This window comes from Myxocyprinus asiaticus, chromosome 15 (genome assembly GCF_019703515.2).
Source record: "Myxocyprinus asiaticus isolate MX2 ecotype Aquarium Trade chromosome 15, UBuf_Myxa_2, whole genome shotgun sequence".
In the NCBI taxonomy this organism is placed as follows: Eukaryota; Metazoa; Chordata; class Actinopteri; order Cypriniformes; family Catostomidae; genus Myxocyprinus; species Myxocyprinus asiaticus.
In genome coordinates this window covers 41,383,664-41,398,225 of record NC_059358.1, presented here as the reverse complement: position 1 = coordinate 41,398,225, position 14,562 = coordinate 41,383,664, and the positions used below count along the sequence as shown (strand labels likewise).

Here is a 14,562-nt window from a genome sequence, read left to right as displayed (position 1 = left end):
CTCACCAACATTTTTTTTTTATTTATCAAAACAACCTTACATTTTTTTTAAATTATTTTTTTACCAGAACTTTACTACTCCATAAATATTTGTAAAAATCAAATCTTGATACACTTTGCAACCAGAAAAAAAGCTAATTTTCCTTAAAGGGTGCCTTTAGCCCCATTGTACCATATCATATAAAGTATAAAAGCTCCTCAGTATTGTGATCTGATAACATCAATGTATTTTTTTTTTTTTTTTTTTTTTTTTAATCTGGAGTTTACTATAGCCCACCTTATTTTTCATATATACACTAGCATGTAAAACTTCACTGTGCTGTTGTTCAAAATGTTGTCAAAAATTGAGAGACTGAGGATCTCTGTTTTTGCTGTTGTAGTTATTGCGAGACCACTGTTTAATCATTTTATAAAATAAAGTGTTTAAAATAAAAAAATCAGATAGCTACATAGAAGCTGCTCGCTTTAAGCATCTCAAAAGGCTCAAGAAAGACCCCGCCCAGTTGTGACGTCATCGTGCGACTATTGATCAGATTTTTAATGGTGGTTTCACGAAGCCGCACTCTGGCATCATTCTTTGCCTTCACCATTTGTGTAAAGATGAGATGTTGAAAGGTAAGAATTGCATTATTTATTTATTTATTTTATTTTATTTTATTTTTGGGGATGTTTAAGGTTATATTTTCGTGTATTGCTATTCTGGGTGCAAAGAAAATCTTGGACAATTCATTCACCTTGGTAGGGTTATAAGAAAATGCCTCATCTCACCATAAAATAATAAAAACCCCAGTCGATATAAGAACGACTAAATTAAGCCTGCGTTTTATATGCAGCCGATCTTGTGGAACCTAAAACTGAAATCTAAGCAATAACTGCAATTATAGAACAACAGTAGGTTAATTTATTAGCTTATCTCTTTTACTGGGTTGCCCAGTGGCCTCTGTGTATGGCCACTGACAATTCATAGTGCTTTTCCTACACATTTCAATCACAACATCGTGGCACATGTTCAGTTTCTTTGTTATTTTGGTTTCCCTTTTCCGTTCATATGAGTCATCATTGGATAATGATCGGACCCATACGCGATGGACATTCGGAAATAATCGGTGCATTAAATAAGATCTCATATTACAATAGATAACACAGTTGGTCCTGATACTATAGATAAAATGGTTTACGTTTAGAATAATCTCGTTTTAGACCAGCTGTGCCCCATTGTCTTACTGGATGACAACATCTGTCATTATATATCCATCCTCTGACTTCAGACAAACGATATGCAAATCCAAAATTCATATAAATGGATTAGCATTTTGAATTTATATATAAATTCATATATAGGCTATAAGAATGAAAATATGACAATGACATGTTCTTGCATAGGCTAATTGAGCCTTTTTCCCCTCAAAAAAACATCAATAAACAAAAATAATAATGTAAAATCAATTAATTAAAAATAGATTAGCCTTGTCGTTTTTACTCGTTCTTGGTAAGGGGTACAAAGATGAATAATTTCCCATTAAAAGTCATATCAAAGTGGACACTGAAGTGTTGGGTTGGGCACAAATGCAACAATTTATGACATATGCCAACTGTAGACCCAATGGATTTTTTTATTTCTTTTTAATTGTTTTTAAAACAGTTTTTCCCACTCATCGGCGAGATAAAAATGGATTATGTACATTTAAACTCATGCAGACGACAAAATGAACTCTTTGGATAACAGCAACATGAAGCAGCAGCAGCGAGCATCATCGCCAGCGAGATTCAAAGACTCGCCATCAAAAGCGGCTTCCAAAAGCACGTCAGCCAAAGCCGCTTCTTCCAAGGCAGGCGGTAAAAGCAGTCGCAGTAATTCTCCAGTCACTGTCAAAGACCGACAGGCCAAAGGCGCGGGAGCTGTCCACGCCAGTGGTGCTGAAAGTCCAACTCTGAAGAGAGCGGAGAAGAGCAAGAACATCGAGGAGCGCAGCAGCGCCGACGAGTCTTGTTTGACGGGCGAGGCTTCTCGGGTGGTCTCTGATCAGCCGAGCTCGACGAAAGCCTCGCAAGGTAATAAAAGAGAGCATGCGAGAGCTGATGGAGGCAAACAGGCCGGTAAGAGTGCTGTAGGATGCGGCCCGGGGTTCTGGAGGGAGGGATGCTTGCAGTCTGAACTCATACAGTTTCACATGAACAAAAGCTTGAAGAAAGAAAGCGGTATGCAACCGAAGACGTCGAGCTCGCCGGTGGCGGAGCCGCAGCTGCCAACCGAGGACATGAACCGGCAGACAGAGGCCGTAGCACAGCAAAACCAGGAACTGCAAGAGGAAATTGAGCGATTGGAGGAAGAGAACGATTACCTGAAGGTGGGTTCCGATGACAAAATAGGCCAATATGACAGTGCTCTTCTTTTTTGGATCTATTAGTTTATTAAAAAATAAATACAAATATAAAATACAATTCTGCCGGGGAAAAAAGCTGGTTGGCTTTTTGCTGGCCAGCCTGTCCAAGCTTACTCAACTGGTTTAGCTTGGAGGCTGGAGGTCTCCTAGGCTGACCAGCAAATTTTTAATTTTTTAAACCATCCGCCTGACCAGACTGGTTGAACAGCTAAATCCAGCCAACCAGATTAGGCTTTTTTTTTCTCTCTCTTTTTATTCTCAGCTGGGATAAAATACAACTGTTTTCTAATAAAACTGTGTTTTTAATTTCAGAATTAAAATGAATTATTCATTAATTCATAATGTCACTGTCCTGAGATTTTAATGAAGGAAAAGGTCTAATCAAAGTACCTAATAAAAAAACTTAGTAGTTAATTCAAAAGTAGTTTGGTATAGTCTTTTATTATCATTAAAAAAAATTTAAAAAAAGCAGTGAAACTGTTGTTTTAAAATAACAATATTTCAGTCGGTCTGCTATAACTAACATGCAGAAAGCCAATTTTTTTGTCAAAATATCAGAAAAGACTCTGTAGGCCATCTGTCAAGTTAATTAAATTTCTTAAAAAATGTCTTAAAAATTGACCTTTTATGACATGGCAAGGTTAGTTCAGGTTCACGTCAAATGGTATACTGACAAGAAAATGTCACAAAATTAATTCTTCACAGATTCTTTTTTAAAGGAACAGTTCACCAAAACTGAAAATTCTCTCATCATTTATTCACCCTCATGCCATCCCAGATGTTTATGACTTTCTTTCTTCTGCAGAACACAAATGAAGAATTTTAGAAGAATATTTCAGCTCTGTAGGTCCATACAATGCAAGTGAATGCGGTCCAAATCTTTGAAGTCCCAAAAGGCAGTATGAAAGTAATCCATAAGACTCCAGTGGTTTAATCCATGCCTTCAGAAGTGATATTATAGGTGTGGGTGAGAAACAGATCAATATTTAAGTCATTTTATAACTGTAAATATAAATTTTTATTTTCAAATTCAGCCACCTACTGGTTGTGGGTGATCAAAGGTGGAGATTGGTAGTAAAAAAGGACTGAAATATTGTTCTGCTTCTCACCCACAACTATCATATTGCTTCAAAAGACATGGATTAAACCACTGGAGTCATATGCATTACTTTTATGCCTCCTTTGTGTAATTTTTGGACCTTCTGAGTTCTGGTCACCATTCAGTTGCATTGTATGGACCTACAGAGCTGAAATATTCTTTAAAAATCTTCATTTGTGTTCTGCAGAAGAAAGAAAGTCATACACATCTGGGATGGCATGAGGGTGAGTAAATTATGAGAGAATATATCATTGAAAACATTTTTAGAGTAGTTAAATCAAAACCTTTGTTCACAATAATAAAAAAAAATGTTTTCAAAACAAGTAAAACCAACATTTCTAGAACTTTAAACAAGTGTTTTAATCTAGATTTTTCAAATATTTCATGATATCCTTGCTTGTGATCAGTGTTGGGTAAGTTAAAAAAAAGTAATCCACTACAAATGACTAATTACTCCTCTAAAATTGTTATTACTATAAAAAAAATTAAAAAACGTATTTCCAACTTGTTCATTGCCGCACACCCTTCAGCTGTCACAGAAATGCAAACAGTACATATGCACATATGAATTCATATTTTAAATTGATTATACATAAATAATATTATTTTAGAAATATGTGTAACCTCGTGCTGAGTGACTCCAGCCAGGTCTCCTAAGCAACCAAATTGGCCCGGTTGCTAGGGTGGGTAGAGTCACATGGGTTAACCTCCTCGTGGTCCCTATTATGTGGTTCGTTCTCAGTGGTGAGCTGAGCGTGGTTACCTCGGTGGATGGCGTGAAGCCTCCACACGTACTATGTCTCCATGACAACGTGCTCAACAAGCCACGTGATAAGATGCACGGGTTGACGGTCTCAGACGCGGAGGCAACTAGGATTCATCTTCCGCCACCCGGATTGAGCGGCCACAAGGACTTAAAAGCGCACTGGGAATTGAGCATTCCAAATTGGGTGAAAAAAAAAAGAAAAAAAAAAAGAAAAAAGAAATATGTGTAACCTAAGTAATGTACTTAAAAGTAATGACCTTAATTGAAAGTCAGTAACTGTTATCTGATAAAATAATTTTAAATGCAATGCCTTACACTACTTTTGAACAGAAAAGTAATTATGTTACAGTAACAAATTACTTTGTAATCAGATTACACGCAACGCTGTTTATGATTTACCCGTATAAAGATGATATTTTTTTTGCTGGCTAGCATGATATGTGAGCTTATAATTTTTAGCTGTTATTTTTGAGTGTATAATATGTTGGCAATTTGTCAGCATGAAGTTGAAGAAATGCGAGCTGAGATGGATGAAATGAGGGACACGTTCTACGAGGAAGACGCTTGTCAGCTGCAGGACATGCGACGTGAACTTGAGAGAGCCCATAAGAACTGCCGAATCCTTCAGTATCGTCTGCGCAAGGCAGAGAGGAAGCGACTGCGATTTGCAGAAACAGGTGAAATCGATGGGGACATGCTGAGGAGCCTGGAGCAAGACTTAAAGGTAAAGTGAAATCATCAAATCAAATTCTGATGTCTCAAGTCAAATCTGTGCACAGGTTATGTGTGCTACTTTTCATTTTTCCACCAGTATCTGTTTCACTGTAAGAATACATGTTAACATTTACAGGGGTCATACAGTATTTTTTCCACTCAGGTTCACTTATAATGTTAGTAGAGTATGCTTCAAAAACATTAATTTAATTATTCATGAACACTTTCCACCATCTGTCTGACCCTGAGAATTAAACAGGCCTAATTTTGCTTCTGTGCCTTTAATCTATCTATGTAAACATCCCCTTTGCATGTGAAATGAGAAACAGCACTTTGCATTCAAGTCCAATATAGTTTTTAACTGCCCCAACCTTCAATAACAGCCACTTTGCAAAACCTGCATCACACTATCACAAGTGTACCCTCCAAAATGCTTAGATTGGACTAAAATTCAGGGATCTTGTTAAAAATAAACTTCAACTGCCCATTTGTTGGGTTCCTTCAGAAGGATCTGCAGAGTCATAGGTGCTACACACAGCCCAGAACAACAAAAGGTTTGATGGACTTACCCACATTTAACCCTTATTGTTAGTTCTGCTTGTGTTTAGGGATAATATAATATCTAACTTCCTTCATATTACCTTTGTTTCAATAAATGGCCTTTTTGGGGTGGGGAAGAGGTTTTGAGTTCTGAAAGTTACAGTTTGTTTTTAAAATGCAATGAACTCTTTTATGTCAAAATATTAAGGATAAGATATTACCCTTTTAAAATGTGATTACTTAGCAATATGAATGTTACTAGTGATAGTAACAAGACAGCACCATCCCTAAAATATTTAGTCCTCTACTAGGTGGCAAAGGATGTTTCTGTGAGATTACACAATGAACTGGAAAATGTGGAGGAGAAGCGGACCAAAACAGAAGAAGAGAATGAAAGACTGAGGCAAAAGCTGATTGAAGTGGAGGTGACCAAGCAGGCTTTACAAAATGAACTGGAAAAGGCCAAAGAGGTGAGAGCATCTGGAAATATACACACCTCAATATAAACAGGGAACCATTTTCATACTTTAATATCATACTATTGTAGTACAATAAAGTCAGTGGGTGTGGTATTTCTCCATATTCATTTGATAAAAATGCATTGCAAATAATGAAAATGCGAAAATATTTTTATCAGCTTTCTCTGAAACGGAGAGGAGGTGGAAAAGATATACAGAAATCAGAGAAGAGGACTCCACAAACCCCAACAGAGGTAAAAGAAGAATAACTGGACTTGCATTTCCTAAAGGAAATACCTGTGCATGCAAAGCAGCAAATAAATACTGATATTAAAGATTGTTAAAAGTCTACAGAATACATGGTTTAATAGATGCAAGGAAGACAAGACCAAAAACAATTCAGAATTGAAAAATATAGAATAGAAAGAAGCCTAATTGGAATTCAGCAATACGATAACATCATCATTGACGGTTAAATTTTGAATGCTAGACATTCTATCAGTTGAAAGGAATCTTTCGGGTCCAGTACAAGTTAAGCTCAAGTGACAACATTTGTGGTATAATACTGATTGAAAATGGAGTTTGTGTGCACACATCAGATCCAAAACAGTTAAGGGTAGGTCCCACGTGCATGATCAAAAAAGGTTACAGTTCATAGGAAAAAAGGACACTACATACATTATGCTCCCATTAAATTAAATAGATAAAACTGACAACGGTTCGACTGCTTAGGTCTTCATCAGGCATAATGTTTATTACCACAAAAATTAATTTTGTCTCGTCCTTCCTTTTCTTTAAAAAAGCAAAAATATTTACTACCTGTGCACTGACAGTGGAAGTGAATGGGGCCAATTTGTAAAAGTTAAAATACTAGCTGGTTTCGCATTTTTTAAGTGCATTTAAAAAAATGTAGACTTAAAGGGATAGTTCACCCAAAAATGACAATTCTCTCATTATTTACTCACCCTCATTATATTCCAGGTGTGTATGACTTTCTTTCTTCAGCAGAACACATTTGAAGAAAAACAGAAAAATATCTCAGCTCAGTAGGTCCTTAAAATGCAAGTGAATGGAGATTTCTCTTTTGAAGCTCCAAAAATCACAGTCAGCATAAACGTCATCCATACGAGTCCAGCGGTTAAACTAATGTCTTCTAAAGCGACATGATCGCTTTTGGTGCGAAAAAGATTCATGCTCCCGTTCAGCAGTGGTACCTGCGTGTGACGTAATCACATTGGCATTTAAAACGCGAGAACTGACGCACGTGCACCACAGTCGGAAGAGCAGCACTGTTTACAAGTGAGTAGGAGGAACGCTGTACAGAAGCTTGGTTGGTTTTGGTTTAGATCTGTATTTATCTGTTTCTTTGCTCACAATGGTTTGTTTGTGTGCTCATTCTGGATGTCTCAACCGAGTGGAGAACGTGAGATTACGTCCGCATCATGGCAACACAAATACGTCACATGACCACTTGGACTTCACGCTCTCATGAAGCTAACCCGAAGTGTTTGATTATAGTTAAAACGTACTTAAATATTTATCTTTTTTTGCACCAAAAGTGATTGTATCGCTTTAGAAGACATTAATTTAACAGCTGGAGTCGTATGGATGACATTTATGCTGACTGTCTGTGATTTTTGGAGCTCAAAAGAGAAATCTCCATTCACTTGCATTTTAAGGACCTACTGAGCTAAGATATTTTTCTAATGTTCTTCAAATATGTTCTACTGAAGAAAGAAAGTCATACACACCTGGGATATCATGAGGGTGAGTAAATAATGAGAGAATTGTCATTTTTGGGTGAACTATCCCTTTAAGAAAATATGAATTGTTGCGTGTTTCCATCCACTATGTAATGTGCATTATCACGAGGGAGCTGCCTCGTCATGATGGAGCAGCTGAATGACCTCCATTCTTCAGGGAGAGTTTTATTTGCAAAATTGGAGCAAGTATCTAATTTTAAGTGTGTAATAGTTGATATAACGGGGCTGAAATGGCTGCGATGCCGACATGCTGCCAGTCTCCACATACCTGGGAGTGCTCTCTGGTGGATTGTGAGGACCCACTTTATCGACCAGCTGTGGGTTAAACACTTTCGGATGACAAGAGCTATGCTTAAAGAATTGTGTGCAAAGGTCTTATCTTTCATTGGGCCAGTCACATCAAGCTATTGCACTCTCATAATAACACATGCACGACTGTTCAAAACACATCATCATTTTGCGAATAAACTGTTTCCATCACCTTAATGCGCATTTTAACTAATGAAAAAACTCTAGAAAATCCACCTCCTAGCGCATAACATTTTAATGCGAATTTAGAACATTTATTCGTATATCAAGCGTTTCCATTCTGGATTTATTATGCTCAATTTAAAAATGCGCATAAAAATAGTTGGATGGAAACCTAGCTACTGTTTCAAAAGTATAGCCACAAGAAATAATTTAGTGTGATAAAATCACTTACTAACCTTTTCTGTGTAAAGTTATAGACGTTTTACAACTTCATTGCCATGACAATGTAGTCAACAAACCCTAAAACCCTAAAATGACTGTAAAAATGACCATTTAAACAACTTTACAGCTCAAATTATACATGAGTTTTAACAGAAGAATTAATGTAAGTGCTTTTATAAATCTAGAAGCTTCAGATTTCTGACTCCAAAAATTGGCCCATTCACTTCCATTGTAAGTGTCTCACTGTAACCTCATTTTTTTTTTATTTTTTTTTTTGAGAAAAGGAGGGACGAGTCGAAATTATTTGCTGTGGTAATCAACATTATGCCACAAATGCTGTTTATTGAGCTTAACTTGTATTGAACCTGGACTATTCCTTTAATTTAATGGGAGATTTCCAAACTTTAATCTGAAATGTAAAAAAAAAGAAAAAAAAAGAAAAAGAAAGACATAATAGATGGGTTGAAATTTTCCACAAAACAAAGTTTGAATAAAATCTGTTCATTCCATTTAAACATTGTGGCGGTTTAGGCTAAATTCATTGCAGAAGTTTAATAATTAGGGATAGGGGATTTATAAGCTACTCTAACCAGAATGTTTTTGGAATATCAATACACATATGCCTTTCAAACAGATATGAAATGTTTTCCTCCACAGGAGGAAAATGAAGATCTGAAATGTCAGTTGGCCTTCATCAAGGAGGAGGCGACCTTAATGCGGAAGAAAATGGCAAAGATCGACAAAGAGAAGGACCGTCTAGAGCAGGAGCTCCAGAAGTATCGCACCTTTTATGGTGATGTGGACAGTCCTCTCCCTAAAGGTGAGGCAGGAGGTCCTCCCACCACCCGAGAGTCTGAACTGAAGCTTCGTCTGCGGCTGGTGGAAGAAGAAGCCAATATTTTAGGTCGTAAAATCGTGGAGCTGGAGGTGGAGAACCGTGGGCTTAAGGCTGAGATGGATGACCTGCGTGGAGAGGAGCTGGCTGGTGGGATGGCAGTCCCTTCTTCCAGAGAGCAGAGCGAGGCGATGTCGGATTTGCGTCAGCAGTTGCAGTTGGTGGAGGATGAGGCTGAACTTCTGCGTCGTAATTTGGCTGATGTGGAAGAGCAGAATACGAAAATGACCAGTGAGCTCAACAAGCTCAAATACAAGGCAGGTTCACATGAGGGCTCACGGTACACCAGTGGGGGGGTGGATGGGGCAAAATTTGAGGCCTTGCAAGAGGAGCTGAAGGCTGCCAGACTGCAGATCAATGAATTGAGCGGGAAGGTGATGCAGCTGCAGTATGAAAACCGTGTTCTGCTATCCAACATGCAACGCTACGATCTGGCCTCTCACTTAGGCATCCGTGCCAGCCCGAGAGACAGCGATGCAGAGAGCGACTGTGGCCGCAGAGAAAGTGACGATGACTGTTCTCGCCTTCCGCCATATCGCAAACGTGAGGGCCCCATTGGTGGTGAAAGTGACTCGGACGAGGTGCGTAATATTCGGTGCCTGACTCCAACGCGCTCCCTGTACAGCTCTGAGGGCCGTTTTTTAGCAAGAAGTTTCAAGGACCGTCAGCAGATGATTGATATCTGCACAGAGGCCGAACGATTGAGCAGGACCATCGATAGACTCATCACTGATACCAGCACCATCATTGCAGAGGCACGTGTTTACGTGACCAATGGTGAGCTCTTTGGAAGAATGGATGATGATGACGAGGGCAGTCGAATTCGAGAGCACGAGCTCCTATACCGCATCAATGCTCAGATGAAAGCTTTTAGAAAGGAGCTGCAGAACTTTATTGATCGCCTGGAAGTCCCAAAACCAGAAGACAGGGAAACTGAAGAACCTCTGTCAGTAAGTCCAAATAAACACAAAACTCACTCTTTTAGTTATTCACCCACAAATAAAAATTCTGTCATCATTTATTTACCCTCACCCTGTCATTCCAAACCTGCATGCTGTAAATTCTGTATTTTTTACCTGATCTTATGAAAACTGTGGGACTGTGGCGACATTTTTGCAAAATGAAATAACATGGTTTATAACACGTATTGCAGCAGTTCCTAGATTAAATATCCACTGTGTGGTGCTAAAGTTGAGCTAAATGTTCTCCCAAACAGATGGTGTTTTTAAGGTTAATGCTCTATCGAGTTTTAAATAAACAAAACCGACCTCCCTACCCTAAACCTTAAACCATAGGCGTTGATTTAGGTAGGGATGATAGGGACATGTCCCTACCAACATTTGGGCAATATTACCACACAGAAAATACTTTAACTTTTGTTTTTATTTTCATTTTAATGACGATTAAAGCGTCTCAGTATCATTATTCATGTGTAAATTATTGTCCAACTTCTTCTGAAGCAGCACATTCACGGCGTTGTCACATGGCACCTGTTACTTTACTCAGCGCTGTTCAGAAGGCAACAATCACAGTCGTTTGTGATTACTGCAGAAATATTTTACAACATTTTTTTTTGGGAGATTAGATGGGTGGAATCCTTGAAATGAACTGATTTAAACAAGCTAATGTTTTATGTTACGTCACATTATAAAACAAGTCGCATATCACATTTTTCCTCCATATCGTGCAGTCCTAGTGGTAATTTCTAAACCAGTTTCTTTTTCAGAATAAAAACAAAAACAAAAAAGGCTAATACTTAATATGGTGGGGCAGAGAAATAGGAAATGAGACTTGTTATTGTTATTGTGAAATACATTTTATTTTGGCTATAATACCAGACTGATTTTTCTTGAATTTTCTCAATACCTACATTTTGAATATTATTCTCCTCGCAATATGTGTCTACCAACTTTCAAACCAAACCTACGCCCTTGCCTTACCACCACCTTACCTATGGTGTCATAAAAAGAAAATGTGACATTAAAAACGCAATTGCTGAAGCAGCTATGTCATTTTGTAATGCTTCTGTGACACTATCGGCTCATGTGTCGACTCACATGCCCTTCAGGACTTGTACTCTGTATAAGCTTCTAAATAGTTTATAATTTAATGCAGATGTTAAAATGTATTGCCTGACAATTTATGCGCTATAGTAAAAGTATTTAGATGTCATAAGATAGCATTGTGTGAGGAAAAGGGTTACAAGTAAGTGTTTATGAACTGATAATCTTTCGTTTTACTTGTGATTTGTGTCAGCGGGGTTCTGGCTTACTTGGTGCCCAAGGCGAGATCCGACGTGGCGCCCCCCTTAATATCAACAACAACAAAATGAGAAACAGATCAATAATTAAGTCCTTTTTATACTCTAAATCTCCACTTTCACATCTGAATGTCACATATGATGCCTGTTTAGTTTCACTTTCACATCTGAAATTTTAAGTGGAGATTTAGAGTAAAAAGGGACTTAAATATTGATCTGCTTCTCACCCACACCTATCATGTCACTTCTGGAGACATTGATTTAACAACTGGAGTCTTATGGATTACTTTATGCTGCATTTATGGGATTTTTGGAGCTTCAAAGTTCTGGCCAACATTCACTTGCATTTTATGGACCTAGAAAGCTGAAATATTCTTCTAAAAAATTCATTTGTATTCTGCAAAAGAAAGAAAGCCATGTTTCTGGAATGGCATGAGAGTGAATAAATGATGAGAGAATTTTCATTTTTGGGTAAACTATCCATTTAAATAAAAATAACTAGACAATGAATATAGATATGAAGTAACTAAATATATATATATATGTGTGTGTGTGTGTGTGTGTGTATGTATATACTGTATATACATGTATAATATAATATATACATTTTATATATATATATATATATATATATCTTGGAGCAGAAGAAATAGAAATAAACCTTGTGTAAACTGTCAGCTTTACGCTAAGCTAAAATGCTATTTCTAGCCATTTTACATGCACGTTACCAGGAATGATCATATTTTTTTATCAAGAAAATTCATGTTGGATCATAATTTCTTTTTTTCTAGTAAGACCTTTGATATTAGGGCAAAAAACATATTCTTGATAATAATTTTTGTATTGTTTTCCTGTGAAAATATCTAAAAATCCTTAAAACAAGATCAATTTGATTTATCTTGTTTTAGAAACAACACTGCAGAAGATATTTAGGTTTTTCAGAGAATGTATTTTTAACATGTGTATTTTGTCTTACTGTACTGGCAGAGTTTTTATAATCAAAACAAGTGAAAAAATCTACCAGTGTTGAAGAAGTAATCCAAAGTATTTAGAATACGTTACTGACCTTGAGTAATCTAACAGAATACGTTACAAATGACATTTTACAGCATGTATTCTGTAATCTGTAGTGGAATACATTTCAAAAGTAACCCTCCCAACCCTGCCGATCAGGTAACCTGTTGTGCCACCCCAGAGAGCATTGCTGCTCTAGGTGGCTGCCTATATCACCTATGCCAGGATCTGCTACTGATTTGTGTAAAAGTGCATAAATGTCGCAGCTCTAGTGTTCATTTCACCAGGAAACTGCTGCTATATACAATGTGCTATGTAAAAATTATTTTGCAGACACGTAGGTATAGTAATATGAGACCAGGTTGGTTATTTTTAGATGGAAAAATCTTTAAGCAGTTCTTTTGCATACAGTGACTGTTTATATTGACCATGTCTCTCATGCTCCAAAAAAGAACGGAAAAGAGTGCACAAGTCCAATGGACTACTCTTGTGGTGCTTTTTGGTCCTTTTTGTAGTGGTCACTATGTGAACTGTCATTGTATGGAAAAGGATTGCATGAAAATTCTTCAAAAAGTCTCCTTTAAACCTTCATTTCTGTCTCTGAATGGATTAATGTTATATTAATATTTTTTTCTAACAATTACCATATATATGTAATGAATATTATACAGTTGTGTCCTTCTTTCAACTCATTGTTTTCCTCTCTCTTATATTCCCTTTCTCATTTTGATATCAACTCAGATGTTTCAACCCATTATTTTGCTTATTCTCATTCTTGTCTTGTTCTCATCTTTATCATATGCCACCATTTTCAAACTAGTCTTTCTTTTCACTCTTTTCTTTGTTCTGTAAACTTCATTTTCAGTTTGGTGTTCTACTGTTTTGTTACTTTCTCCCTTTTCCTTTTGTTATGTTTTGTTATATTTATCATATTGATTTTGGACATGTCATTAAGGTTATGCAAGGTACAGGAAGCTATCATCATTTCAGGCACAGACTACAGTCGTTCAACCAAACACAAGCTTCCAGTCAAAAACAGCGATGACAACAGAGCCTCACTGTCTGCATTGTCAATACTCTTGGTAAGTGAATAATTTTAAGATTAAATGTAATTATATTTTCCAATATGTGCTGATTATTGAAATATTATCAGGCCATTCCTTCAATTCGTGACATTTCAGCCTTGAGACTTTTGAAAAATTAAATGTACTTTTATAAGCATCTTCATGTTTCATCATTAAAGGGACATTTTAAAGACTTGACAATCATACCGATTAACCTAAATGATCGGATGTCAGATGTCCATCCAGTTAAATGGGCAGAATGGACAATAACAGGGTGGACATTCAGTGGATGTAGGAATCCAATAGTTTTGCACTTTTTTAAATTATTTAATTGAAGTGCAGCCTATTAAAATGGTAATCGGGTGAAATTAAGTGCATGATATTGGTAAAGCTTTGTTCTAATACCTGATGATGATGATGATGATGGAGAAGGAGATATAGTGTAGATGAGGAAGTGTAAACAGTAAAATGTGAATACTGGCCTTTTTCATTATTTTTTTACTTCACTTTTTTTAATACTTGATGCGACTTAAAAACTTTCATCTGTGTTACCTAATGTGGTCAAGTTGATTTGGTCATATTAGCCTACAGTATATATTTGCCTTGAATAAAACCAGGTAATTTAGATGTTACCTTATGGAGCACATTTCTTTATTTCTTTCTTTATTTAAAGGTACACTCAGTAATTCTAATCCAATACACTTTTTGTCAAGTTCTGCTAATATCTCCTCACAGTCTGCTAGCTGTCCATTCTGTGGGTGGGCTGAAAAAAATCAGTATTTGTACACAGCCCTGGCTCTGTAAATGGGACAAAAACAAAGTGGATCAGACCGATCCACACAACATTACTCCAGCCAATCAGCAACAAGGGTGATTCTTACGCGTGCACAGGATGGGGGGTGGGGGCAGAGCG

General features: G+C 37.0%; 1 protein-coding gene across 2 annotated transcripts; it reads left to right on the top strand.

The window, feature by feature from the left end:
* Positions 1–546: 546 nt before the first annotated feature.
* On the top strand, positions 547–14,441 carry LOC127452619 (protein SOGA3-like). 2 transcript variants are annotated; one of them, XM_051718233.1, is made up of 8 exons: positions 547–614; positions 1,642–2,347; positions 4,748–4,972; positions 5,814–5,972; positions 6,140–6,214; positions 9,074–10,261; positions 13,406–13,667; positions 14,385–14,441. In XM_051718233.1, exons 2-7 carry the CDS (start codon positions 1,706–1,708, stop codon positions 13,628–13,630), a joined length of 2,514 nt encoding a protein of 837 aa, XP_051574193.1. In that variant the 5' UTR covers positions 547–614; positions 1,642–1,705; the 3' UTR covers positions 13,631–13,667; positions 14,385–14,441. The 2 variants fall into 2 exon arrangements, with proteins under 2 accessions (XP_051574193.1, XP_051574194.1); XM_051718234.1 differs by lacking the exon at positions 14,385–14,441 and having other exon boundaries at positions 13,327–13,585.
* Positions 14,442–14,562: the final 121 nt, after the last annotated feature.